The following is a 24946-nucleotide window of genomic DNA, read 5'->3' on the forward strand; positions in this document are numbered from 1 at the left end:
AGGATCTGAGAGCCAGGCAGCGAGAGAGGGTATTATAGAGCATCCTGTGGGGGCAGCCCTCCGTGAGCAGGCTCCCCAAAAGGGACATTAAAAGAGGCAAGGCTCGTCTCCCTTCAGCCGGAAAACGTCCCACCGGGCCAGACGGCCAGGAAGGCAGCGCGGCTAATATAAATAGATACTGTGATTAAAGAACACAGTAATCTCAGAGAAAAAGTGCCCAGCTAGAATCGCATAAGAGCAGGCAGCGCAGGATTTGTGGAGAGCAAGAGACATGCAGAAATCATTGTTTCCACCAGGGCTGCGTTTAGGAGGCAGATTGTCCTGCAGAGAGATAGGTGGCTGGTGTGTGCGTGCGTGCGTGCGTATGTGCGTGCGTGCGTGCGTATGTGCGTGCGTATGTGCGTGCGTATGTGCGTGCGTGCGTGCGTATGTGCATGCGTGCGTGTGTAGATGCGTGCATGCGTGTTCCTCCCTTTCTCGTTAGAAAAGCAAGAGAAAGGCTGGTGGGTGCATCTCTGGCCTCAGTTCACAGGTCTCTGAAAAGATGGCTGTCCGGGGTCCCAAGCCTGTGTCTTAGCTGAGTTTGGGTCGGGCTGCTGGAGAATCAAGAGAAGAGGCGGTGTCAGTCAGCCAGAATGTCACGGAGTCCCTTCCTGCCAGTGTGCGGAGCTTCCTGTTCTCAATACAAACCCAGCCCCTCATTACTGGGCCCCCAGCCTGGGCCTCACCTCCCATCCCCGCGCCCGGCCACTCCAAACGGTGGCCGAGCACCGCCCTGCTCCCAAGCCCAGATACCAGATTCAGGAGTCCTGAGGACCCCCAGAAAGAGTCTGCATGATCCTTGAGGCCACCCTGGGGTGCAGATAGCAGGACCTGGGACAGAAAGAGGGCAGGAGGGAGGAAGCTAGGCACATTTTGAACCTTTAGGAAATAGGAGGTGGGATCAGAATGGTCAGGCCTTCCTCTCAACCCACAGGAGCAGCCACCGCTGGAGTGGTGTGGGGGACGTTCTGACCCCTGGTGCCTCCCAGCCCAGCCCTGGGAGCCATTCGCCCTCCCCGGCAGTTCCCAAAGAGCTCGGATCCCATGTTAGCAGCATGCTGGGCAGGAGGGTACTAGGCACCAAGGTACCCCATGGAAGGCTGAGGCCCAGCAGTATCTGTTCATCTGGCTACAGGAAAAGGCACTGGCCTTCTGGCTGGTCACTGGTGGCCAGCCGCAAGGTGGAGCCCTTATCTGCCCGTGGGTACACATGGTTGTACACGCATGTGACATATAGGTGCTCACAAGTGCTCTGCAGAGCACACATATACTCCACACTCAGACACACAGGTGCACACAGGTTACCCACATATAAGCCATGCATGGGTCATGCACACAGAGAGTACATATGCGTGCCTGTGCATACACACACGTGGGCACTTACGCCCTCACAGGCCCCGGGCCCACCCCTGCAGGTGCGGGGTTTCCCGGTAATTTCATAGCGTATCTGTCTTTGCTTTCTGCTGATGTTTTAGGTGAGGTCTGCCACAAGTCCTACACTCAGTTCTCCAACCTGTGCCGGCACAAGCGGATGCATGCGGACTGCCGCACGCAGATCAAGTGCAAGGACTGCGGCCAGATGTTCAGCACAACCTCCTCCCTCAACAAGCACCGGCGCTTCTGCGAGGGCAAGAACCATTACACACCCGGCGGCATCTTCGGCCCGGGCCTGCCCTTGACTCCCAGCCCCATGATGGACAAGGCAAAACCCTCCCCTACCCTCAACCACAGCGGCCTGGGCTTCAATGAGTACTTCCCTTCCAGGCCGCATCCCGGGAGCCTGCCCTTCTCCGCGGCTCCGCCCGCCTTCCCCGCGCTCACCCCAGGCTTCCCAGGCATCTTTCCGCCGTCCCTGTACCCCCGGCCGCCTCTGCTACCTCCCACGCCCCTGCTCAAGAGCCCCCTGAACCACACCCAGGACGCCAAGCTCCCCAGCCCCCTGGGAAACCCAGCCCTGCCCCTCATCTCCGCGGTCAGCAACAGCAGCCAGAGTGCCGTGGCGGCCCCGGGGCCGGAGGAGAAATTCGAGAGCCGCCTGGAGGACGCGTACGCGGAGAAGCTCAAGACCAGGAGCCCCGACATGTCCGACGGCAGCGACTTTGAGGACATCAACACCACAACGGGGACCGACCTGGACACCACCACGGGGTCGGGCTCGGACCTGGACAGCGACGTGGACAGCGACCGCGACAAGGCCAAGGACAAGGGCCAGGCGGCCGAGGGCAAGCCTGAGTTTGGGGGCGTCGCGGCGCCCCCGGGGTCGGCCAACAGCATGGCTGAGGTGCCCGTCTTCTACTCCCAGCATTCCTTCTTCCCGCCGCCAGAGGAGCAGCTGCTGACCGCTTCGGGCGCCGCCAGCGACTCCATCAAAGCCATCGCCTCCATCGCTGAGAAGTACTTTGGCCCAGGCTTCATGGGTATGCAGGAGAAGAAGCTGGGCTCGCTGCCCTACCACTCTGTGTTCCCCTTCCAGTTCCTGCCCAACTTCCCCCACGCCCTCTACCCCTTCACTGACCGAGCCCTCGCCCACAACTTGCTGGTCAAGGCCGAGCCAAAGTCGCCCCGGGACGCCCTCAAGGCGGGCGGCCCCAGCGCCGAGTGCCCCTTCGATCTCACCACCAAACCCAAAGAGGTGAAGCCCGTCCTGCCCGTGCCCAAGTTGCCCCCGGCCCCCGCCTCCGGCGAGGAGCAGCCCCTGGACCTGAGCATCGGGAGCCGGGCCCGGGCCAGCCAGAATGGAAGCGGCCGCGAGCCCCGGAAGAACCACGTCTACGGCGAGCGGAAGCCGGGGGCTGGCGAGGGGCTGCCCAAGGTGTGCCCGGCACAGCTGCCCCAGCAGCCCTCCCTGCACTACGCCAAGCCCTCGCCCTTCTTCATGGACCCGATATACAGGTATATACTTGCCCCGTCCTCACCTGCTCTCCCAGAGGGCCCACGCAGGGAGCCGGGCATCCGTGGGCTCTCGGGAGCCCTCCTGACCTCCAGGTTCTTCTCTCTGGCTTTGCTGGCCTTGGAGAGCCGCCGCAGCTCCTGGGGGTCTGCGCCCCTCCGGCGGGATATTTGCTTTATACACTTCGTGACCAGAAGTGAGACTTGGGAGGCAGGATGGGGTCTCCTAGACACATGTGGTTCCCCTGCGCTGACCATAGCTCAGACATCCTCTTCCCCGACTTGAGCCTCGCCTGCGTCCCACTCTCAGACCCTATCCAGAGCCCTGCCCCAGCCTCCAGCTGTCTTCTCTACACCAAATCCCTGCTCTGCTGAGGCCAGAGGGTCCTTCTCTGCATCCGAGCACTTTCTCCCCTCCAGAGGCCCTCACGGCTCCATTCCCACCCCTGTAGCCACACCAGGGGGCCCAGGGAAAATGAGTGAGGGGACTGCTGGCCAGGGAGGGGGGAGGAGGGGGACGTGTGGGAGGGTTTGCCCGATAGGGATACCCCAACCCTCTGATGCCCTCCCAGCGAGACCTCCCTAAGAGGTGGCTGGGTTGGGCGAGGAGGACCTGGTTCCATGGAAGAGATCACACCCGCCAGAGTTCCTGAGCAGCAAGGCTGTGCGTGTGTCATGGTCGAACCTCTGTGAGTGGGAATGCGCGTGCACACAAATGCATAGGTACTGGTGTGCAGGGAGCCGGCTGCAGCCTGGGAGGCCTGTGTGCCTGCTCTCCCTTGGGGCCAACCACAGTGTGGGAACAGGGGCCAGGCCTTGTCCAAGGGAGGCATGCAGGTAAGGATGTGCCGTGAAGCTCAGGAGATAATATTCAGAGTGAGGCGGCCAGAGAGCTGCCACCAGGGGCCGAGGCCACAGAGACGCCCCTCTGCCCTCCAGCACCCACCAGGGGCCGAGGCTCCCCACTCCCCACTGGGGACCCTGAGCAGCCTGCGTCTGCAGCCAGCTCGTGTTCTGCAGGCTCTTGATAGCGCCATCACGGGAAACAAGAAAAATGCCTTCCGAGTATTTCTTGGAAAAATGCCCCAACCACACACCGTGTGAGGAAGCGGGCAGGAGGCTCAGCAGAGAGGGCCTGGGCCCTGCCGCACCCTGGGCTCCATCAAAGGCCAGCAGGTGCTTGCCAGATAGACAAGGGTCTTGGGGGCTAAGGATGCCCCATCGTCCACTCACATGCCTCGCTTCCCCACGAGTGTCCTGGCTTGCGGGGAGTCAAGAGGTGGCCTCCTGCAGTGGGGAAGATTTTATTGGTCACATGGTCAAGGTCACAGGAAGTAAGATGCCCAAGGTCTTCAACTTGGACCAGGTGAGGAGGAAGCACCTCAGAGGAAAGAAGGAAGGAAGGAAGGAAATAGATGAGAGTCCCAGGATCGCCACAGGCCAGGAGACAGCTGGGCGGGGAGGGAGTGATATGTAAGACCCCAGCAGGGTGACTGGTGACAACAGGTGACCTTCTGGTGGCGACACCAGGGCTGGACCTTGGTATAGTCTGCTGAACCTTCCCCAGCTTGACACACTGCCGCCTTGGCCCTTCACCTGCCAGAGGCCCTCCCCCCTCAGACTGTCTAATTCAGGGCCTTGGACCCTTCCTGGGAGCTGCAGAGGCTCATGGGCAGACTGGGAGGCGGGAACCACAGGGCCCCAAGGGCCCCTTCACAAATACACGCTCCCCAGTCCCCTAGCGGAGCTCTGAGGCTGGACATGTCTGAGCTCTTGTCCTTGGTAAGTAGGGTACAGCAGCCACTGCAGTGGGAACTGTCTGGACGGCCTTTGAAGGCAGAGGAGCTTCGAGGAGGTTTTTCCTGCTTAGAAAGCACCAGCAACATGCCTGGGTGGGGGCCCACTCCAGCCCACCCCCAGGGCCAATCAAGATAAGCACAGAGTGTTTTGAGCATCCCCATCCTGGTAAAAGACAGACCACCTGCCCAAAGATACGCTAGGCTGGGGGGGGGGGGTCCCTCAGCAACGTGGCCCTTCTGCTCCCAGGTCCTCAGGGCGGCACCAACAGAATTCCTGCCCCCCGTGGGTGACCCGTAGTCCCCTCACCTGGGCTAGACAGAGGAACACAAACACCCTTGGTGGCTGTGGCTCTGCCAGCCCTGCCACCTCCCTCCCAACAAGCAGCTGCTGTGCCATCAGGACGGGCCACGGGCACCTCAAACCTCTTGGCCAAGCGCACATCCACTATAGGTAGCAGTGGTCTGGCTCTGCTCACTCCAGGAGCCAGACTAACCCCACGTGACCCACGACCAGAGACAGAGGAGGAGACCTGACAGTAGTGTCTGCTGGGGTGGGAGTGCCTGGCTCTCCAGAGGACGCTCCACCTTGGCCTGAAGGTCAGAGGGAACAGAGCTTGAAGGCTTGGCACCAAGAGCCCATCAGGCCTGGCGAGGCCTTCTCCTTCCACCTGGGCCCCCTGGCTCTGCCCCGGCCTTGACCCACACCGCCGAGAGACGGCCAGCCCAGCTACCTGCAGCGAACACTGCCTGCCCAGAGCCGAATGCTTGCTGATGGGTTCCAGCCTTGGGCCAAGCCTTCCCCACAGCCACCTCCAGGCCCCGCTCCTCCCTGCCTCCAGTGCCCTCCCCTCCCGGCCTCGGCTCCCTGGGCTCGCCTGTGCCTTGGGCGCGGGGCTCAATGGAGATGCCCACGTTAGCTGTGCACAGTTCAGGTCCTATTGACTCCCCTCGCCCCTGCGTCCCCTGGAGACAGAAGCCAAGACTGAGCTTGACAGACTTGGCGTAACCGTGAGGAGGACCAGGGCCCGGGAGGAGTGAAGCAGATAAATCAGGAATGGCTGGCCCTGGATATCTTCAGAGGGTTGTGTGGGGTGGGGGCAGGTGTGATTGAAACAGCAAGATGTTGAGAGGTTAACAAACAGCCCCGTGGGGCCCGGGCAGGGAGAGAGCAGCGGCCGCAGGGAGCCTCAGGGTTCCAGTGGGATCCGCTGTCACCACCCTGACGCTACCCCCTTTTACCACCATGGGAGGTTTGTTTAACGGATTATCCCCAGCCTCTGGGGGAGAGTCTAGAATTGCAATTCCAGCAGCCAGCAGAGTTTGCAGGTGGAGCCCCGTCTGGCTGCCCCGAGGAGTGCCTGGTGACTTCCCCAGGACAGAAACCTCCCACTCACTCCTGCTCATAGACACAGATGAGCAGACCACCCCATGCCTAGATCAGGATAGGTCAGAGAAGGCAGGTGTAGGCATGGAGCCCCCATGGGGATTCAGGCTACACTGGGGGTGACCCCCGCGGCAGTCCCCCTCCACGGGCTGGCCAGGGGGCACTGTTGGTGGTTAGAGGACTGGTGCGTGTGGCTAGTGAGCAGGGGACTGGTGGTTATGTCTGGTGTACATGAAAGGTAGATAGGGAGACCAGTGCTGATGGCTGGTGCCTGGAGGGCTGGTGTTCATGGCCCATGGTTGGGGGTTTGGTGCATATGGCTGGAGGGCAGGGACAGTGAGCAGGAGCTGGTGCACATAGGCCCAGAGAAGGTTCTAGCTCCTGCATCAGGGCTCATTACATGCACAGGAGCTGGCAGCTGAGGCTGTCCGGGGAATATGGGGGAATCTGTAGGGGGCAGAAGTGTGTGAGGGAACCGAGTGTTTGGGGGTCACAGTGGGCTAGGTGGGGCCAGGCAGGTGAGTAGGTGGGCTGGGCCCCCGCTGCCCCCAGGCCCACAGAGGAGGCAGGGAGTCGGCAGGCTGCTGTGACGAGGCCCCACGCCACAGCCCCGGAGCCGCCAGGGCACGGACACGCTTCCGCGGAGCGGGCTCAGTGGGGTACGTAACCCTCTGTGTTGCCGTCCAGCAGGGTAGAAAAGCGGAAGGTGGCAGACCCTGTGGGCGTCCTGAAGGAGAAGTACCTGAGGCCCTCACCGCTGCTCTTTCACCCCCAGGTAAGCCCCAGCGGTGGCTCGGCAGAGGTGCACCTGGGACCGTGCGCTGCGCCCTGCAGGAGCCCTGGGCGGGCTCTGGACCACACAGGCACCTCAGCCTTGGCAGGCGGGGAGACCCTGGAGAGATGGCGAATGGGGGCTCTGGGGGCAGACCCGTGGGTCTCTCCAGAGGCCTCTTGCCACACGGGCTGCCCTCAGGTGGCCACCGACCCGAAGGGGTGAACTCCGATGGCGGCAGAACGGGACAGAGCCCAAAATTTTGAACATCAGGGAATAGACACGCAGTAGCCACCGTGGCCCAGCATGGCAGCCGGCCGACCGGGGGTGGGTGACGCCTGAGGGTGATCAAATGGGAAGACCAGAGAGGGGCTTCCTGAGGAGAGGTGGGCCGGGCATGGCAGGGCACCTTCCCTGGGTTGCTGAGGGAGGCCAGGCTGTCCTCAGGCAACTGGAAGAGTCTGGAAAGGGACCCTGAAGAGCCCCAAAGTCTGGGCACTGGGCACACACCTGGCAGCCTGCAGGCACTCCTGCCTGCCCCTGAGGCAGGGCCTCCCAGGTAGAGTACCCAGCTGGGGCAGTCTCCCTGATGTCCGCCGCACTGTGCCCACCTGGCTTCCTTGTGCAGAGCCCTGCTCCTGCCCTGCAGAGCTGCAGGCCCCTGCTCTGGGGTTCCCCCACCCGCCCGGAGGGTCCTGGGGCTGTGGGGGGCACCGGGCATTGTTCTTTCTCTGCATTTCCCACCTCAGACAAACCCCCGTTTGTGAAACCTGGTCCCTGGTTGAGTTCACAGCTAAACTTAGCGCCCCATTGTCCCGCTGGGCCCTGGAGTTTGGTTAATAACTTCCCCCAATTTTCTTTGGGACAGGCTGGAAAGAGCCTACGATCCAGCCAGGCACATCCTGTGTTTGTGTTTGTGCGGGGAGCAACGCCGGGGCTGTCTGATCGGGCAGATCAGGCCAAGCGCCCAGGACCCACCCAGGCCTGAGGAAGAGGGGCCCAGTGGGGGGCCGGCTGCCCATTGTCCCTCCTGCCCAGTCTCCCCAAGGCCTGCCCCCACCCCAGCCACTGTGGCCCAGAGCCAGGAGGAAGGGGCAGGGAGAGGTGACTAATAAGTCACCAAATTAAATGGCCTGAGGTTGGGCTGTCACTGGGGCAGAAAGCTTCTAGTAACTGCGGGTCTCCACCAAGCACAAGAGGTCTCTACTGTACGAAAACACTAGTCCAAGAAGCTCATGTGCCCCACAGGATCATGTCCAGACCCTCTGCCTCTGAGGCCCACTAGGAAGTTGTATATCTCTGGGGGTCCTGCCCAGCCACTGCCCGTCCTCAGCTCTGGGGTCCCAGGAATCTCCCATATTACAGATTGGGGGTGTCCCTAGGCTGCCATTGAGACCTGCTGGCAGGTGGGCAGCAGTCTGCACCAGGGGCTTTGGCACCCTCCTTGAGACCCATTGTCTAGGCTGTGGAAGGGCCAGCGAGGGGCTGGCCAGTGGCCGAGGTCAGGGCTTCCTTCTGAGGATCAGCGCAGGCCGGCTGGAAGTGTGGTGTGTCCTGACGACAGACCTGTGTGCTTCACTGGGATGGGGGAAGCTGGAATCCCTGTGACCAGGGCAAGGCTGGCCAAGGCGAAGGCAGCAGCCAGGGTGAGAGGGACGCCTCGATCTCTACTCACTAACTACTCTCTAGATGTTTGGTCATAATCTTTTGGTTATTACCAATGCCTCTGCCAATCGAGTGTGTGCCACGTCCAAACAACATGGGTGCTGAGCCCTCAGCTCCCTGCCAGTGCACCCTGAGCAAATACCTGGTGAACAGTGCCCAGATGGTGCACGCCGGGCACTCAGACAAGGGACTGAGGGTGAGGAGCCCGACGGGCTGAAAGAGCCCCCTGCCGTGTCAGGTGACGCTTTGGCTAGCCCGGGGACAGCTCATCCAGGGCTTTGCTGTAAACGAGACACTGAGTTCTCTCATTCAACCCCAGAGCTCTGGCATAAGAAAGCTCCTACCTCCCTGGGACCCCTTGCCCCTGCCTCCCTCAGTGCCCCTGGGAGACCTGGGAGAAGCACCACTAGTACCTGCCCGGCTCCGCTGACTCCTCTCTCCTTTTGCCAAGGTCTGAGTCCTCAGTGGGGCCAGCACACTCTGAGGTTTTGACCAGAACTCTGCCCCCCAGGTGGAAATGGCCAGTACCACACTTCCATCTCCTCCACGAGCAAGCCCTTGGCAGCTCTGGGGAACAAAGGACGCTAGCTCCTTCTGCCAGTGTCAACCTGCCTTGTGTTACTTGACACTGTCATTAGTTTTGAATATGATTTTTTGTGGGAGCCAGTTGAACTCATCAGCAATTTGCCTACAATTATGGCATGCTGCCTCCAGGTGGCAGTGGTTCCTCGGGCCTACGATCTGTGTCTTAAACTGATTCAGGTAGCTATTATTTATTTATTTATTTATTTATTTATTTATTTATTTATTTATTTTTAGTACTGGGGATGGTACCCAGGGGCATTCTACCTCTGAGCTCCACCCCCAGCCCAATTTTCTATTCTTTATTTTTAAAACAGGGTCACACTTGCAAAGTCAGAGTTGCAAAGGGCCTCACTAAGTAGCTGAGGCTGGCCGCAAATAGCAATCCTCCTGTCTCAGCCTCCCGAGTGCTGGGATTACAGGCATGAGCCACCATATCTGGCTTATCTGCATTTTTATAAGGCTATAAACTAAAAATAATAGATGTAACTCTATGTATAAACCAAAGTAGCCAGCCAGCTGTGCTGGCCAGGGATCAACCAGCTAGACACTGCTGGCCTCAGTGAGAATGAGGGCTGAGTAACCACAAACGTCATGGACTCCAGGACCCATTTCTCACCCAAACTGGACAGCAATGCTGGTTGTTAAGGGCCACTTCCAGTTCCCTCTGGCTAGAGCTGGTCTAGGTCAAGGAAGGATAGAGAAGCCTTCCAGGGAAGGCTGCAAACGTGGGAGATACCAGAAGACTCCTAATTCCGTGGCCACCTGAAGATACCCGGATGTACTTAGGCATAAAAGACCTGGGTGCCATGATGGGGGCCCATGCTCTGAAGACAGACAGGGCTCAGCCCAGTCCCTGACCCTTGCCTCTCTCGTGCCGGCAGATGTCAGCCATCGAGACCATGACGGAGAAGCTGGAGAGCTTCGCGGCCATGAAAGCGGACTCAGGCGGCTCTCTGCAGCCGCTGCCCCACCACCCCTTCAACTTCCGGTCCCCACCCCCAACGCTCTCAGACCCCATCCTGAGGAAGGGCAAGGAGCGGTACACGTGCAGGTGAGGCTCCGGGGACTCCCGGCTGCTGGCAGGATGGCGCAGTGGTGTGCACCTGTGGCTGTGAGCCTGGTCACAGCCACGGGGCACATGGTGACCAGGAATGCCCCTTTTCTTCTTGAGACCATCCTCTGCAGAGAGGGGCAGGGTGGGCCTCCCCCGTACCCACCGAGCCGTGTTTGCAGGAATCTAAAAGGCAGCCTTGTCTCAACCAGGCTGAATTCAGAAGTCCCGAGGCCAGAGCTGGTCAGGGTTGAGCCTGGCTGCAGCTCCAGGGGGACCCAGAGCCCAGCCTTTGCAGCTTCTGGAAGGACAGGCTTCCCAGCAGACTGCTGGCTGGTACAGGCTGGTCCAAGCCAGCCCCCGCTTCCCTGTCCACCAGTGCTACGGGCCAGTCCCTCCACTCCCATGGCTATACCTGGCTTTTCTGTAAGACCGATCCTGGGCTCCAAGGGGAGACCGAAACCCAGGGTGCCAGGTGGCCAGCTGCTTGGTGCGCAACCTTAAACACGGGCTTTGAGCAAGAGAAGAGCTCTGGGAAGGGGGTACGGGGCCCCCTAATGGCCCTCTTGACTCCTCATCTCTCCACCCCAGGTACTGTGGCAAGATCTTCCCCAGGTCTGCAAATCTCACGAGGCACCTGAGGACGCACACCGGGGAGCAGCCATACAGGTAGGAGCCCACTCGGTGCAGAGCGGGAGCAGACTTCTGGTGGGGCTGGGATTTCGGCTGCCTGCCTCAGTGTGCCATCAACTCCCCTCCCCTACGCGGACACCCCCACCCCACCCCTGAATCTCTGGAAGGGCCATGGTCCCTGGAGAAGCCAGGGTGCTCCTGCTGAGACCTCAGGTGCAGTCACTTCCGGGCCTCTCCCTCCTGCCCCTTGCCCCAGCCCTCCTGCTCCCTGGGATGTTTTAGGGAGGAGGCAGGAGGTGTCAGGAATCTTCCAAGAGGCTCCTGCCATGGTCAGAGGCAGATACAGGAGCAGCTCTCCATCTGCCACGGCAGCGTCAACTGGGGTGGGGCCCAGAACAGCCATGGGGTCCACCTGAAGCCAGCGCCCCAGGGGTGGTCTATGTCTGTGTGGAGATCCAGCCAAATCTGGTCCTGTCACAGTGGCTGTAGCTGCCATTCCCTGGGTGGCAGGCCAGCGAGCGGGCAGAAGGTAGGTGGGCGCTCCAAGCAATGGTGGGTTCCCAGCCCAGGCTTGGGTCACCCTGGGTGCTCACTCAGGGCTCCACGGCTCTGCTGGGGCGCCAGGCATCTGCCCCTACGTCGCTGCCTCTCCTGGAGCAGAGCAGCACCCACAGAGCATCTTGGGAAGAGAGCCGTCAATTACGGCTCCCGGCGCCCTCCCAGAGAGCCCTGCCGTTCTTATTTTAGTGACAGGAGCCCGAGGCCCCAGGTGTCCTGTGACTGTCTGGGGTCAGAGCTCTCGGCTACCTTAGCCTGCTGCTCTGGCGCCAGGTCCCTGGGCCTTCGTGGGACAGGAGAAGGGTTAAGGATGACGCCCTGACGCGCTGGGAGCCCTGCCCAGTGCTCCCCGTCAGGGAGTGGCCTTGCAAACAGAGCCTGGGTGATTGTAACCCGGAGACAAACGGGGAAATGCCAGATTCCCTGCCAGGACCAGTTTAGTAACGTGCTGGGGTGTGTCTGGCCGGCCGAGGCTTTGGGAACAGAGTTTGGCACCGTTTTCGGTTGACGGCATTAGATCCTTGCACTGTGGCCACACAGGAAGTAACCACACGATGACACGGGCCCTGGGGACTCGGCCATGTGCCCGTCCCTGGGAGGGGAAGACATGGACACTGCATTTGTCGCGGCTCCAAGCCTCACTCAGCTCTGCTGAGCATCCCTGGTGGCCATCGGCCCGAGTCCCCGCGGCAGAGAAAATGACAGCCCTCACCAATGATGTGTTCTGTGCCCCTAACCCTGCTCGACACACAGCTCCCGCCCACCACCACCCCACACACACTCCAAAAATAGCGACCTACAACTGAACAAAGGCTAGCAACAGAAAGATTTATTTGGCCTGGTCCCCTCCCAGAAAACGAGCCGTGTGTTTTTTCTGTAACAAGAGCTGACTTTCGGACAGTGCTGCGTGCTAAGAGCCCCCAGAGGGTCGGGGCCATGCTTATAGAAGGATTTAATTATCATTGATTTCTTTTGCTCTCTCCAATCTGTGAGTTTCGACTTTGGTAACAATAATTGCTTTGCAAGTTTGTGTTGCAAATCCTGACTTTATCTGGCTCCAGGCAGACCCGTGCCAAGGGGTTTGGGGCAAATTGTATTGCCTTTGATACCATGGGTGGTTTGTAGGCTTGCTTTGACCAGGCGAGAGGGTTTTAAGTTGGAAGAAGAAAATGTTCAGCCCACCCCGAAGCTGACCTGCAGGACACAGGCCTGCCCAGAGACACTCGGCCCCCAGTACATGCCCAGGTGTGAGCCCCACCTTTGTGGCAGCACCCACATGCATGCCCACTGCGTGTGCATGTGTGTTTGCACATATGTGTGTGTGTGTGTGTGTGTGTGCGCATATGTGTGTCATAGAGCACCAGCCTCCATGCAAGCAGGAGGGAACGGGATTTTCCTCCAGCTGTCAGGTAATCAGACCGGACAATACCAGGAGCCTCTTTTTTTTAAGTCTTTGCCTCAGATGATCTAAAAACATTCAGAAGGCATTTCTGCCCCGGAGCCTGACAAAGGTGTGACCCTGCCCCTCCTGCAGGGAGGCCACCCTCCTGCCATCCCGCTGCCAAGCAGTTCCCAGACAGCAGCCCCTCCTGGACTTCCGTGTGAATTATGAGCACAATGTGTAGTCAAGATAGTCCTGCTTCCTAAAGAGCACATAGGCTTTGTGGGTTTCGGGTTGGAGGGATCCCAGCATCTGGGAGGCTGAGACAGGAGGATCCAGGCTTGTGGACAGCCTCAGCTACTTAGTGGGGCCCTTTGCAATTCAGTGAGACTCTGTTTCAGAAAATAGGGCTGGGGGTGTAGCTCAGAGGTAGAATGCCCCTGGGTTCCACCCCCCCACAATACTACAGAGAGAGAGAGAGAGAGAGAGAGAGAGAGAGAGAGAGAGAGAGGGAATGAGAATAAGAATTGGGAGGGAGAAGGCCCACACCCTTCCTCCAGGCCAGGCCCAGCTGAGCCTTTGCAGCTGCGACCCCCGCCACCCAGCTCCCTCCACCTCATCCTGACCCCCATCCTGCGAAACACATCAAGCAAGGCACCAGATTCATCAGAGGCCAGTGGCGGCTCTTCTCTTTCTTAACTTCTTTTCATTTTTAGGGCTGAGTTCCAAAGACTTCTTCTCTCTTTTTCTTCCCTCACTTTTAAAATAACCAAAAGCAGTTCCCTGCGGTGGCGGGTGGTGCAGCCAGGCCTGCCCCACCTCCCCCTGCCCCGTGTGTCTCCAGCTTCCCTGGGCACAGTCATGGAAGGTTCTCTCCAGCCCTCGCGGGGTCCCGTGGCCAGGCCCGGCGGTGTGCTCCTTTGAACAGCACAGCCATCAGCTTTCTGTCTGCCTGTGGGCACATTCACAGCACAGCCCCCCGCTGCTGCACAACCTCTGCCCCCTCAAAGCCTGCTGCTCCCTGAACTTGACATGGGCACCTCTGCCTGGGACCCTCATTTATTTATTTTTTATTTTTTGCAATACTGGGGATGAAACCCAGAGGCATTTAACTTCCAAGCTACACCCCCAGCCCTATTTTGTATTCTTTATTTTGAAACAGGGTCTCACTGAGTTGCGGAGGGCCTCACTAAGTAGCTGAGGCTGTCAGTGAATCACAATCCTCCTGTCTCCGCCTCTCAAATGCTGGGATCACAAGTGTACGCCACCATGCCCAGCTGGGAACACTCATTTAGATCAGAACCAGGAGAGGCTACATTCAGAACTCCAGAATGGAAGACATACACAGCCCCCCACCAGCCCTCCCAGCCCCAGATCTGTTCACCAGACCCCATCCCCTCACGCCAACACCAGCTCCTCCTCTGGGGTCCCTTGGCTCAGGGTGTAGGCAGGGGCCGCACATGTGCGGAGGCCGGCCGCGTCAGTCAGAGTGGAAGCCGCTGGTGGGGCCAGCGGATGTCCAGAATGCCCAGCGGGGCAGCTTGGCCTTGCCTTTATTCTGCAGACACAAAACAAAATCGTCCTTCCTGAGCCATTGACCCAAAGAATAGGAAGGTCCATCCAGAGTCCGGGGCGTCTGTATGTAATCCCAGTACTTGGGAGGCTGAGACAGGAGGATCGTGGGTTCACAGCCAGCCTCAGCAACTTAGTGAAGCCCTCTGCAACGTAGTGAGACCCTGTTTCAAAATTAAAGAATAAAAATAGGGCTGAAGGTATAGCTCAGAGGTAGAATCCCTCTAGGTTCAACCTCCAGTACTGGAAAAAAAAAAAGAAAGAAAGAAAAGAAACCTGCCCCTCAGGGTGAACAGAAACCCCCATCCCTGTCCCCAGTGAGTCTGGCTGCACAGGCCCTGGTGCTCAAAGGACTGCCAGCCCCGCCCTGCCGCCCTGGACATCCGTGTGTCCCTCCTTGAGCCCAGTGGAGCTTGCTTTCCAAGTGTAAAACATATACTGTCATATAAACAATATTTCCCAGGGTTGGCGACTTATTCAGCAGCACAGCGCTTGCCCGGCATACGCAAAGTCCTACATTCAAAGTCAACAACAAAAAGATAAACAGAAACTCTGAAGTGTCCCTATGCTTCTGAAATAAGTACTCAGATAAGCACCCTGGTGGCATTCCGATGGCCACGTGAGTGCACACACAAGTGCGTACACGCACACTGTACGCTTGCACACAAGCACGGCGAAAGCCATAGAGTTGGGATTCCGTCTGCTGGCAGTGGGCTGGGCGCACAGGCCCTGGGGGGGCCTCTCAGGCAGCCACCCAGGCTGCTCTGTCCCCGGGAAGGAGCTGCTTTTCCTAGGATGGCTCATGTTTCCGCAGAGCTCAGAAGGTTCCTTCTTCTATCATCCCCTCTCTCCACTCCCAGATGGATCTCTTTTTTTGGAGCTTGGTTTCCTTGCTGTTCAACATGTGGATTGCTCGCCACCCCTACAAAATGGGGGAGAACAGCCCTCTGGTTCCCCACCCTTGGGACTGCCAAGGTCCTGTGCGGCGCAAGGGCTCTCGGCTGGGGCACTGTTCACGTGCAGAACTCTTGGTCGTTCCGTATGGCATTTTTCTGTACTCGGGTGGCTTTTTCTGATAACCTCAGATGTTGGAGAGAGGGATCATCCTCTGATTTCCCGGGTGCAGGGTGCAAGCTGGCGAGGCCCTGCGTACCCAGAGGGGATGTAAAGATAAACCGAGCGCCCGGGAGCTGGGGGTGCCAGAGAGAGGTCGGCATAGCCACCCACCATTTTCAGCCAAGCAGGCCAGAAGGCCAAGGAGCCCCGCCTCGTCTTCAGGACAGCTAAACATTAATGGATTGCCATGCTGACGCACTAAACAAGACAGGGCCTGCCCAAGGACCCTGGCCACGCGGGAGAGGCCTTCCCCAAAGTGGAGACGAGGGTCCAGAGAGCAGCCTCCCCCCTGCACCTGGACGCACTGGAGCAGCATGCGCCTCTTTCCGTGGTGCAAGGCTGCCCTCTTGAGGCCGGCTGGAGCATGTTGCCCCGGGCTGCATCCCCGCCAGGCCCTGGACCACAAGGAGATAGATGCCCGGGGCCTGGGCTCTGCACTGGGCCACAGGGCCCTCCGCCGGCTCGAGGCCATGCAGACTCCTTCTGCCTCTTTGTGTGGTAGCTCCGTTGGGGCGCCTCCCTGGGGCAGGCCGGGATGGGCAGAGGCCGGCCTCTCCCGCCCGCTGAGGCGCACCTGTCTTCCAGGTGTAAGTACTGCGACCGCTCCTTCAGCATCTCCTCCAACCTCCAGCGGCACGTGCGCAATATCCACAACAAGGAGAAGCCCTTCAAGTGCCACCTGTGCAACCGCTGCTTCGGGCAACAGACCAACCTGGACCGGCACCTCAAGAAGCACGAGCACGAGGGCGCGCCAGGTGGGCAGCGGTGGGGCGCGGGCGGGAGGGGCCGCGGGCATCCCGGACGCCCTGACACCCCCCCCCGTCCGCAGTGAGCCAGCATGCCGGGGTCCTCACCAACCACCTGGGCACCAGTGCCTCCTCCCCCACTTCCGAGTCGGACCACCACGCACTTTTAGACGAGAAAGAAGACTCCTACTTCTCTGAAATCAGAAACTTCATCGCCAATAGCGAGATGAACCAGGCATCGGCGCGGACCGACAAACGGTAAGAGAATGGCGCCCGGGCCCGGGGCAGGTATGAGCTCGGCCATCCTGTGTGGTCGTGCTCAGCACGTGTGCACCCTCGGCCTGCATGGGGGCCAGGCCCCACAGCACAGGAGGCCCCACGCTCTGTCACTGGAAGCGAGGGGAGCGCCCCCGGCTGCCCCAGTGTCCCCTATGGGGAGGGGTAATGAGAGCAAGCACCCCTAGGCCTCCAGGGGACCTGCGGTGGCTGGTGGGATGCCAGAACATGGGCTGAATGGTCCTCTGGCCTCTGTCAACCTGTGTGTGCAGAATGTCAGACACATGCATGCATGCACATATACACGGGCATGGTCACATACATGCATGTGCACATATGCATGTGTGCATGTACACTACACACGTGTGTGCACACATATGCTCATGCACACACAGAGGCAGCGTTCAGCTTTAGGGCTGGTATGTTCTGCACAACTTCACGCACCAGCACCTCATCTCCCCCGGGTCCTCCCTTCTGAAAGAATGACTCAGAACGGCAGGAGACCAAAGCTGGTCCAGAGCAGCTCTGGGGTGGCAGGGGCACACAAGGCCAAGAGGCCTCAGAGGCTCCCCACTTCTACAGAGGGAACCGAGACCCACAGCAGGGGTGCCGAGCCCCAGCCCTGTTGCACTGGCCACGGGGCTGCAGCCCGTGGCACCAGAACCCGGCTCCTTCTCACTCACCTCCAGAAAATGCTTCGGGCGGCAGACCAGCCTCCAGCAAATGGGGAAGGGCCCCCCGAGACCTATCTTCCAGGCCTGACTACGGGACAGCGCAGGGCTATCTGGGCTCCGACTCCTTCTTGGTATTCCTGGGGGGCCACCAGGAAGGTGCATCTGAGCCTCAGTGACGGGACCTCAAGGACAGGGTCCTCAGTCCCTGCCCTGGTGAGGGCCCTCCCTGTAGGAGCCGTGTCCAGGGCCCAGGGCGTGGCTCACTCAGTGTTGGGACACTATGGAGGTCTCCAGGGACCCTGGCTCTGCTGCTCTGAGAGCCACCCGCTGTCTACACAGTGTATTCCCGGTCTTCAGCAGAGACCCGAGCACCCACACTCCAGGCCTTCCCTAAGCCCCACCCAGTGCCCGAGGCCGTGCACCCTCTGCTAGCTTCCTGAGCCCTGGCCAAAGCCACACCAAGATGAATGAGGGCTCCACACGGTGTCCTCAAGGCCAGGCCAGGGCGGGTGTGTGGGGGCCACCAAGTTCCTGGGGTGCTCTAGGGCAGTGAGTCCCTAGGCCCTGACCATAGCACTGGGCAGGTGACCAGGAGTCTCTGGCATGGAGGAGGCAGCCAGGCCCCAGCCCACGTCCTTTCTGCAAAGCATTCTGACAGCCCTGGGCTGGAGCAGCACCCGTCCCCCACAGTGGAGAAAGGAGGCCTGGAAGGGCAGGACTGGCCCCGAAGCCCTCATGGAGCCCAGGGCAGACCTCAAACCCGGGCTCCAGACAGCCTGTCCCGCTGAGAGGAGGGGGGCCAGGGGCTTTGTCCCAAGAGCCAGGGAACCCTTGGCTCTGTCAGGGGTGAGAACAGGGAGAGACCACAGGCTTCCTGGCCCCACAGGCCCTAAGCCCAGAGTTCCTGCACTGGGTCCTGACCCGGTGCCTCCGAGCACGACTGTACTGCGACGGGGTCTCTGCAGAGTGGTCAGGTTAGGATGGGGTCCTACATCAGTAGAGTGTCGGCTACACCAGTAAAAGGGGGACGCGAAGACATACACTGGAGACGCCGTGGGGATGCGCTCTAGTCATGCAGCTGCAGGCCAAGGATGGCCGGAGACACCAGAGGCCCGACGGGGCCTGGACAGGCTCTCTCTCAGACCCAGAAGGAGCAAGCCCTGCGATGCTTGGCCCTTGGGCTTCCACCCCTAAACCCCAGGGCCTCTGTGTCTGTGGCTGTGAGCCACGCTGTGGGTGGAGATGCCAGCGCATCCACCCAAGGCCGCCATCCCCCCATCTGAGCCCACCCAGCCTGCCTGGCCTGGGCTGTCCCTGCTGCACCTGCATGCTTGCACACACATGTTCTTTGCAGGCAGAAAAGAGCATCCCCTGCTTCCAAATAGTAGGGATTCCCGAAACCCACCTAGGGCCCGCAGGTGTGGCTCACCCACACCTGGGCACCTGTTGAATGTGCAAGTGTTGGCCCAGGCTCTCCACCTGTGCCGTCTCATCCCATCCTCAGAGTGGACCAGGAGAGCCATGTCATGCCACCAAGCAGGCGCAGGCCCCAGCAGCCAGCGGTCACCCCACTGAGAGCCAGGGCCAACGTGGGACCAGGTCCCATCAGCTCCAGAGTCCTCGCTACTGGGGGGATGGATGTGCAGGGCTGCTCCCAGCCAGCCTCCTGCACAGATGACCTGAGATGTCTCCAAGTCCCCAAACCTGTGGAGAAGCTGCCCACCCCACAAGGCAGATCCGATTTCTCTAAGGCTTTTCCATGAGAAGACAAGAAATCAGTGGAATGGAGTCATGGCAGAGCAGAGGGGACAGAGGCAGCTCCCCCAGCTCCCCCCACACCACAGGCAAAGCCGAGCCAGGGCTCTGTTTTGGTGGTCTAATCTAGGGACATGCCATCTTTTGTGTGTGTGTGTGTGTGTGTGTGTGTGTGTGTGTGTTACTGGGGGTGAAACCCAGGGGCTTTCTACCTCCAGGCTATACTCCCAGGCCTATTTTATATTTTATTTGGAAACAGGGTCTCACTAAGTTGCTGAGAGCCTCGCTAAGTAGGTGAGGCTGGCTTCGAACCTGTGCGATCCTCCTGTCTCAGCCTCCCGAGCGCAGGGATTACAAGTGTGTGCCACCACACCCTGCTTAGGGACATGCCATCTTTAAAGCCAAGAACTGCATCACGGTCCCCCCAGGCCAGGCAAAGAGTGGGCGCTGGGGCTCCAGACACAGCAGTGGAGGAGTCATGTCCCCTTTCCCGTGACCCTCCTCCTGCCCAGGTGCTCTGTGGCCTAGCACACCTGGGCACAGCTAGAGGACAGACTTGAAGACGAAGCCAACTGATGATCCTTTCTGAAGGAAAGGAAAGCGCCCCCTGGGTGGGGGGGGGGGCTGTTTCTCTCTTTTCTTTAATAATGAGAAACCAGAGTGGGAAAGTTCTGCCCCTGCTGCTGCAACCCAGGGCTGCCAGGTGGGCTCTGGGCTGCAGGAGAGAGTCCAACGTTCTCTGAGGCTGGCTCACCCTGGCCGGTGTGGACTCTGGACAGCTGTGTGCAGCTCAAGTCCAGCCCACCCACTCCAGGATCTGGGACCCTCACTCTCCAAAATTAGGAGCCCCTCCCAGGGTCTTAAGTCCTCATGGCTGGATATGGAGGCATGCAGGCATGGGCACCGCAGGACTCTGGGCAGAGCTGGGCCTGAGAGCCTCTCTTGAGGGCACTCCTCACACGGTGTCCAACCTCAGTATCCAACACAGCGTTCTCTCCCGCTTTCCAGAAACACCAGCAGCCCCTCCACGACCCGCTCCTGTCCTTGGGCTTTCCCACTACCTCCATCTCTCTCTTTCCCCATGGCTGAGCCTAGGGAGGGGACCAGCTGGCCTGGGACGCGGAGCTCTGGGTGTTCCTGACCACGAATGCAGGCGCTGAAGGGCCGGTGGCGCAGGAAAGCCCTGGGAGCAGAGCCGAGCAGAGTTGCAACCTTTGGGGGTCTGCGGCAAGGAGAGGGGCCCCAGGCACAGCCACATTTCTCCTTGCCACTGCAGGCCGGAGATCCAGGACCTGGGAAGCACCCCTCAGTGTCCAGGCTTGGCCAGCGAGAAGCCAGAGGATGTGGAGGAGGAGGAAGAGGAGGAACTGGAGGAGGAGGAGGATGACAGCCTGGCTGGGAGGTCCCAGGAGGACACGGTGTCCCCCACACCTGAGCCCCAGGGTGTCTACGAGGACGAGGAGGATGAGGAGCCGCCGGCCGCCCTTGCCGTGGGCTTTGACCACACCCGAAGGTGGGAGCAGCTACTTGCGGGGGCAGCCGGGGGGGGGGGGGGGTGGAGTATCGAGTATCTCCAGGTGCCTCCTCTTCAGGCCCCTGGGAGCCACCTCTGTCCCCATCTCAACTCTGCCCGGTGGGTGTTACACTGCAGGGGGAAGGCTGGCCAGAGGCCAAGAGTCAGGGCCCTCAGCCCCCTGCACACGCACCCTGGGGCTTCCAGAGACCGGAGGCAGAGTCTAGCATTCCTCTGAGCAGGCTGGGGAGATCTCTGCAGTGGAGCCCCCACCCCCGGTGCAGAGATGCCAGCCTGGAATGGGGCCATAGGTACAGGACTTTAGAAGTTGTATGGGCCAGAGACACTGCCCCCGTGTCCCAACTGCTCGCTGCCTCTTTGGGGCACAGGGCAACATTGCCAGCGTTCCTAGACCCCCTGGGGAGGCCACCCCGAGAGGGCCTTTCTGCTGCAGCACCCAGGGCTCGGAGGGCAGCCTGGGCCCCTCCAAGCTGCCGGGAATCTCCAGAGAACTAAGGTTCTGCTCAGCCCCAGCCCAGAGCACCTGCCTGCTGCCTGTGGCTCCCGTGCACACGCCCGGCCCCTTCCCTGTCCAGCCGCTCTCCTGCATCTGTGTGGCTTCCTGTCCTGGTGTCTGTGTGTCTGTGTGTCTGTCTCCTTGTGCATGTGACTCGTGGAGACCCATGGAGTGCATGAAGGCCCAGGGCCAGCCGTGCGGCATCAGACAGGCGGCCGGTGGCCGGACGGGCTAACGGCAGCCTCTCCCTGGTCCTTGGTACAGGTGTCTTGAGGAACCAGAAGGCGGCCTGTCAGCTCTGGAGCCGACGCCGGCCTTTGGGAAGGGGCTGGACCTCCACAGAGCAGCTGAGGAAGCTTTGGATGTTAAAGATGTGCTTAAGTCCACCTTAGATTCTGAGGCTTTAAAGCAGACCCTGTACAGGCAGGCTAAAAACCAGGTAGGTACCGCCAGGGCCCCTCTCTCCTCTGGCTCAGACCTCCTGATGGAGAGAGAGCCCGAGCATTCCCCTCCTGCCGCGGCCACCTCGTGTCCGGGGAGCTCAAGAGCACTGCCCCCATCTCACGACACCAGCTAGAGCTGCCCCAGTGACCGCCACCATCCCACCCGCTGGAACAGAGCAGGGAGAGGTTAAGGGCAGCCAGCCGTGAACTGGTCCCAAACACACGGGCTCAGGTCGCTTTTTTCCCTATTCTACCCCGTGGGAGATGACCACGGGCAGGCTCTAGCTCACCCCCTTCTCAGATCCAAGCCAGAGTGCTTGGCAGCCCTGGCTTTTCCCGGGAGAAGCTGCCCTGTCCAGCGGTCAGTGTCCCCAAGCTGCAGCCGGCGTGGGGTCTCCATGCCTTGGCAATGGCCGCAGAGCCCCGCCTCCTGCTCCTCTGCAGCCAGCGTGCAGGGGCTGGTCTCACGCCACTCTCCACAGCCCTCCCAGGGGGCCCACGAGTCTCAGCAAAAGCTGTCTGCGTGTCTGTCTTTGTCTTTTACTAATTCTGTCCCGTGTTCGCTTGGGTGGGTGAGCTTCCAGCACCCTGCCCCTAACACTCACGCTAAGTCCAAGTGGTCCCAGAACCAGTGACCTCTGCCCTGGCTTGCGGCGGGGAGATGTCTTTTTACTAAGGCCAAGAAACACATCCACGGTCCCCAGTAATTCCATCAGCCCAGAAACACCCCGTTTTCAGAAGAGGCTCTGTGCTGTTATCACAGCCATCGGGCATAGCCGCCGTCCCCCAGGGCTCTCCCTCCCAGAGCACACACCTGCCCCAAAGTTTTTGCTAATCACAAGACAGAGAAAACCGGGGAGATGGGGGGATGACCTCGGGGGAGCACCCCAGCGAGGCTGCAGCAGCCCCCAGTGTCAGGAAGGCCCCTGCCAGGGTCATGGTGCCTCGTGCCACCTTGTATGCCCTCTGCTCCCCAACTTCCTCTTCCTGCCAGGGGCACAGCCCCGCCTCCCCGGCGCCTCTGCTCCCCTCCCTGTGCGCCCAGGGCGGGGCTGTGGCAGTGCTCACGGCCCGCGTGTGTGCCCTCTCCTTGCAGGCATATGCAATGATGCTGTCCCTCTCCGAGGACGCGCCGCTCCACGCCCCCTCCCAGAGCTCGCTGGACGCTTGGCTGAACATTACAGGAGCCGCATCAGAACCAGGAGCCTTCAACCCCATCAACCACCTCTGAGGGCCCCTAGCCCCAGGCCAGAGTCCAAAGCCAGGCACCGGCCGCGGGGGACCGAGGCCAGGGAGAAGCCCCCGCCACCCACCCGTGACTGCTCCTCCGCCTCCAGCCCCACCCTCCATGGTTCAGCCCTAACTTTTTCAATGAACACTCCGAACCCAGAAGTCCCTAACGCGGTCACGGAGTTTCCCCATCTCTAAGAACTGTCTAGCAACTGCCTGGCTCACAGCCGCCCACGTACTGCTCACAGGAGCCGCCTCAAAGATGGACCCCATGGGCAAGGGGGGTCTCAGTCCCAGACAGGAGCCCGGGCTGCTTCCAGGAGCCGCATGCCACGAGGAGGGGACAGGAGATGCAGGTGTGCGCTAAAGAGAGATCGCGCAGACGATTTTTATAAGGAAAATGACAAGAATGACCCTTTTGGTAATCTTATTGACTACAGAGTCTATTTAAGCATGTGGGTTTTAAAAAAAAATAGACAGTATTTTTTAAAAGAAAATCAAAAAAAGTGAACTTGCAAATTGTTTTTTAAAAGTAATTTTGCATTGCTTTCAAATTCCAGCTTATTCGCAGACCCGAGCCTGCCCGAGCAGCGGGTGCTGTGCTTGGGCGTGTCCTTTATACTGTAGAAAATGGAGACTTTTCTATCTCTGACCCCATTTGTACAAGCCAAGGTGATTCTGGGTGTCCCCGAGACAGAATGTGGGGTGCGAGACCACGCCCGTGAAGCGTGTGCAGACTCCGCTGAGGAATTATGAGTCGTGGTGCCTGCCTGCAGGCTTCCGGAGGCCGGAGGCTGTCACTGGAGGGTCGCCTGCCCCCACTGTGGCCTGCAGAGGAACCCACAGGCCCCCACCCAAGACCCCCAATTGTATGGGGAAGTCGGGAGCCCGTGGCTCAGGTCTTCCATGAGAGGTGTGGCCGAGCACCTGATGGCCCTTCCTTCCTCTGTGCCTCGGCTGCCCCGTGGTCGCCCCAGTCACCGCGCTGAAGGCAGGGTCTTCTGGACATTGAGTCCCCAGCCTCCCTCCAGCAGCGCTACCTGTGCCTAAGACTCTGGACCCACCACGCAACCGCCACCTCCGTTCTTCAGGCAGGTTCTGAGCAAGGCACAGTTCAGGGCAGAAGCGGCCAAGGGGAACCTGCTTCAAAGAGCAGGGGCGGCACGGCTCCGGGGCCGGAGCCTCTCTCCCGGGGACGTTGCGGACTTCTCCGTCTGAATGGGCTTTAAATTATCCCCATAGGGGCCAGTTTCAAATCATAATTTTTTTTCCCTGATGGAATTGACCTTAATCTGTATATAACTTGTAATTTTTTCTAATTCTTTTCTTATTTTATTTCTCCCTTAACAGTATTTTTTGACATTAGACATTCTTATTGTGAAGAAATAATGTTAATATAAATATCTAGTGAAGGACCAAAACCGTGTAATAAGGCTGTGTGTTGTGTGGTCGGTAACCAGGAAGTGGGGCAGTTTTTAATGTGCCAAATACCCCCGCGTCCTGCACAAATCCTGCTGACACTGCTGCCCACTAACCAGACAATCATATGTTTTTGTTAAATTTGAGTTGCAGTTGCATTGCATATAAGGCAAGCATTCTATTTATTTCTTTTATTGTTTGGAAAAAAATTGAGCATCCCAATAGGAGGAGAAAAGAAAATCTCCCCGGTCCCCTTTAACAAAAAGAATGCGAGTCACAGTGCGCACCGTCGCGGTGCCGGCCATGTTTTCGTGTATTTGTGTCACTCCGCGGACTTCTCGGTGTTTGTCCGCAGGGGCAACAGGAAATGTCTACACAGGCGTGTTTCACGCACGCACACATCCCGGCCACTCCAGGCCAAAGACGATTGTCTGTTGCTGCTGGGCGGTCCAGGCTTGCACTGGAGACTGGTGATAGGGAGGTCCCTGTGGACACCACGCTACAGATCGCAGTGAGGGGGCATCACCCTTGGCTAAATCCAAGCCGTGTGGCGAGCTGGAGGACCACCCCACATGTGCTCTGAGGCCACGCACGCCTGCGTGCAGACTGGAGAGACGGCCTCGGGGTGGCAGGCAAAGTTCCGCGCAGAAGACCTGGCGGTGGCCACGTGGTGGGGATTTGCAAACAGCCACTCACGGCTCTTGACAAGCGCCCGAGACGTCCCCTCAACCAGAACCAGCAGGTACCAGCATAGGAGTTTCCAATTTCCCCTGGTTCTGGATGGGAAGCCTGTAAAAACCCCACCTCAGATGCAAACACCCCGTTGCTGTAAACCCAAATTATATGATTTCTTCTGCGAAAGAATAAGGTGTGTGCTTTTTATTACGCTGTGACCCTCTCTCTTCAAAGTGGGAAGTCTGGATGTT

General features: G+C 59.6%; 1 protein-coding gene across 3 annotated transcripts in view; it reads left to right on the top strand.

Moving 5' to 3' along the window:
* Nucleotides 1-22602, top strand: part of PRDM16 (PR/SET domain 16) — a gene marked incomplete at both ends in the record, with an annotated part of 329414 nt that extends 306812 nt beyond the window's left edge. The window contains 9 exons of one of the 3 annotated variants that reach the window (XM_080692428.1): nucleotides 1518-2934; nucleotides 6802-6889; nucleotides 10018-10187; nucleotides 10779-10856; nucleotides 16033-16202; nucleotides 16277-16451; nucleotides 20175-20411; nucleotides 21193-21367; nucleotides 22468-22602. In XM_080692428.1, the coding sequence (XP_080548554.1) occupies nucleotides 1518-2934; nucleotides 6802-6889; nucleotides 10018-10187; nucleotides 10779-10856; nucleotides 16033-16202; nucleotides 16277-16451; nucleotides 20175-20411; nucleotides 21193-21367; nucleotides 22468-22602 (2645 nt within the window). The remainder of the gene's footprint in view (nucleotides 1-1517; nucleotides 2935-6801; nucleotides 6890-10017; nucleotides 10188-10778; nucleotides 10857-16032; nucleotides 16203-16276; nucleotides 16452-20174; nucleotides 20412-21192; nucleotides 21368-22467) is intronic. The other 2 variants (XM_080692430.1, XM_080692429.1) reach the window with 2 other exon arrangements.
* Between the last annotated feature and the right edge of the window lie 2344 nt (nucleotides 22603-24946).

The sequence above is a fragment of the Muscardinus avellanarius genome, assembly GCF_963383645.1.
Source record: "Muscardinus avellanarius genome assembly, chromosome: 3".
Taxonomy (NCBI): Eukaryota; Metazoa; Chordata; class Mammalia; order Rodentia; family Gliridae; genus Muscardinus; species Muscardinus avellanarius.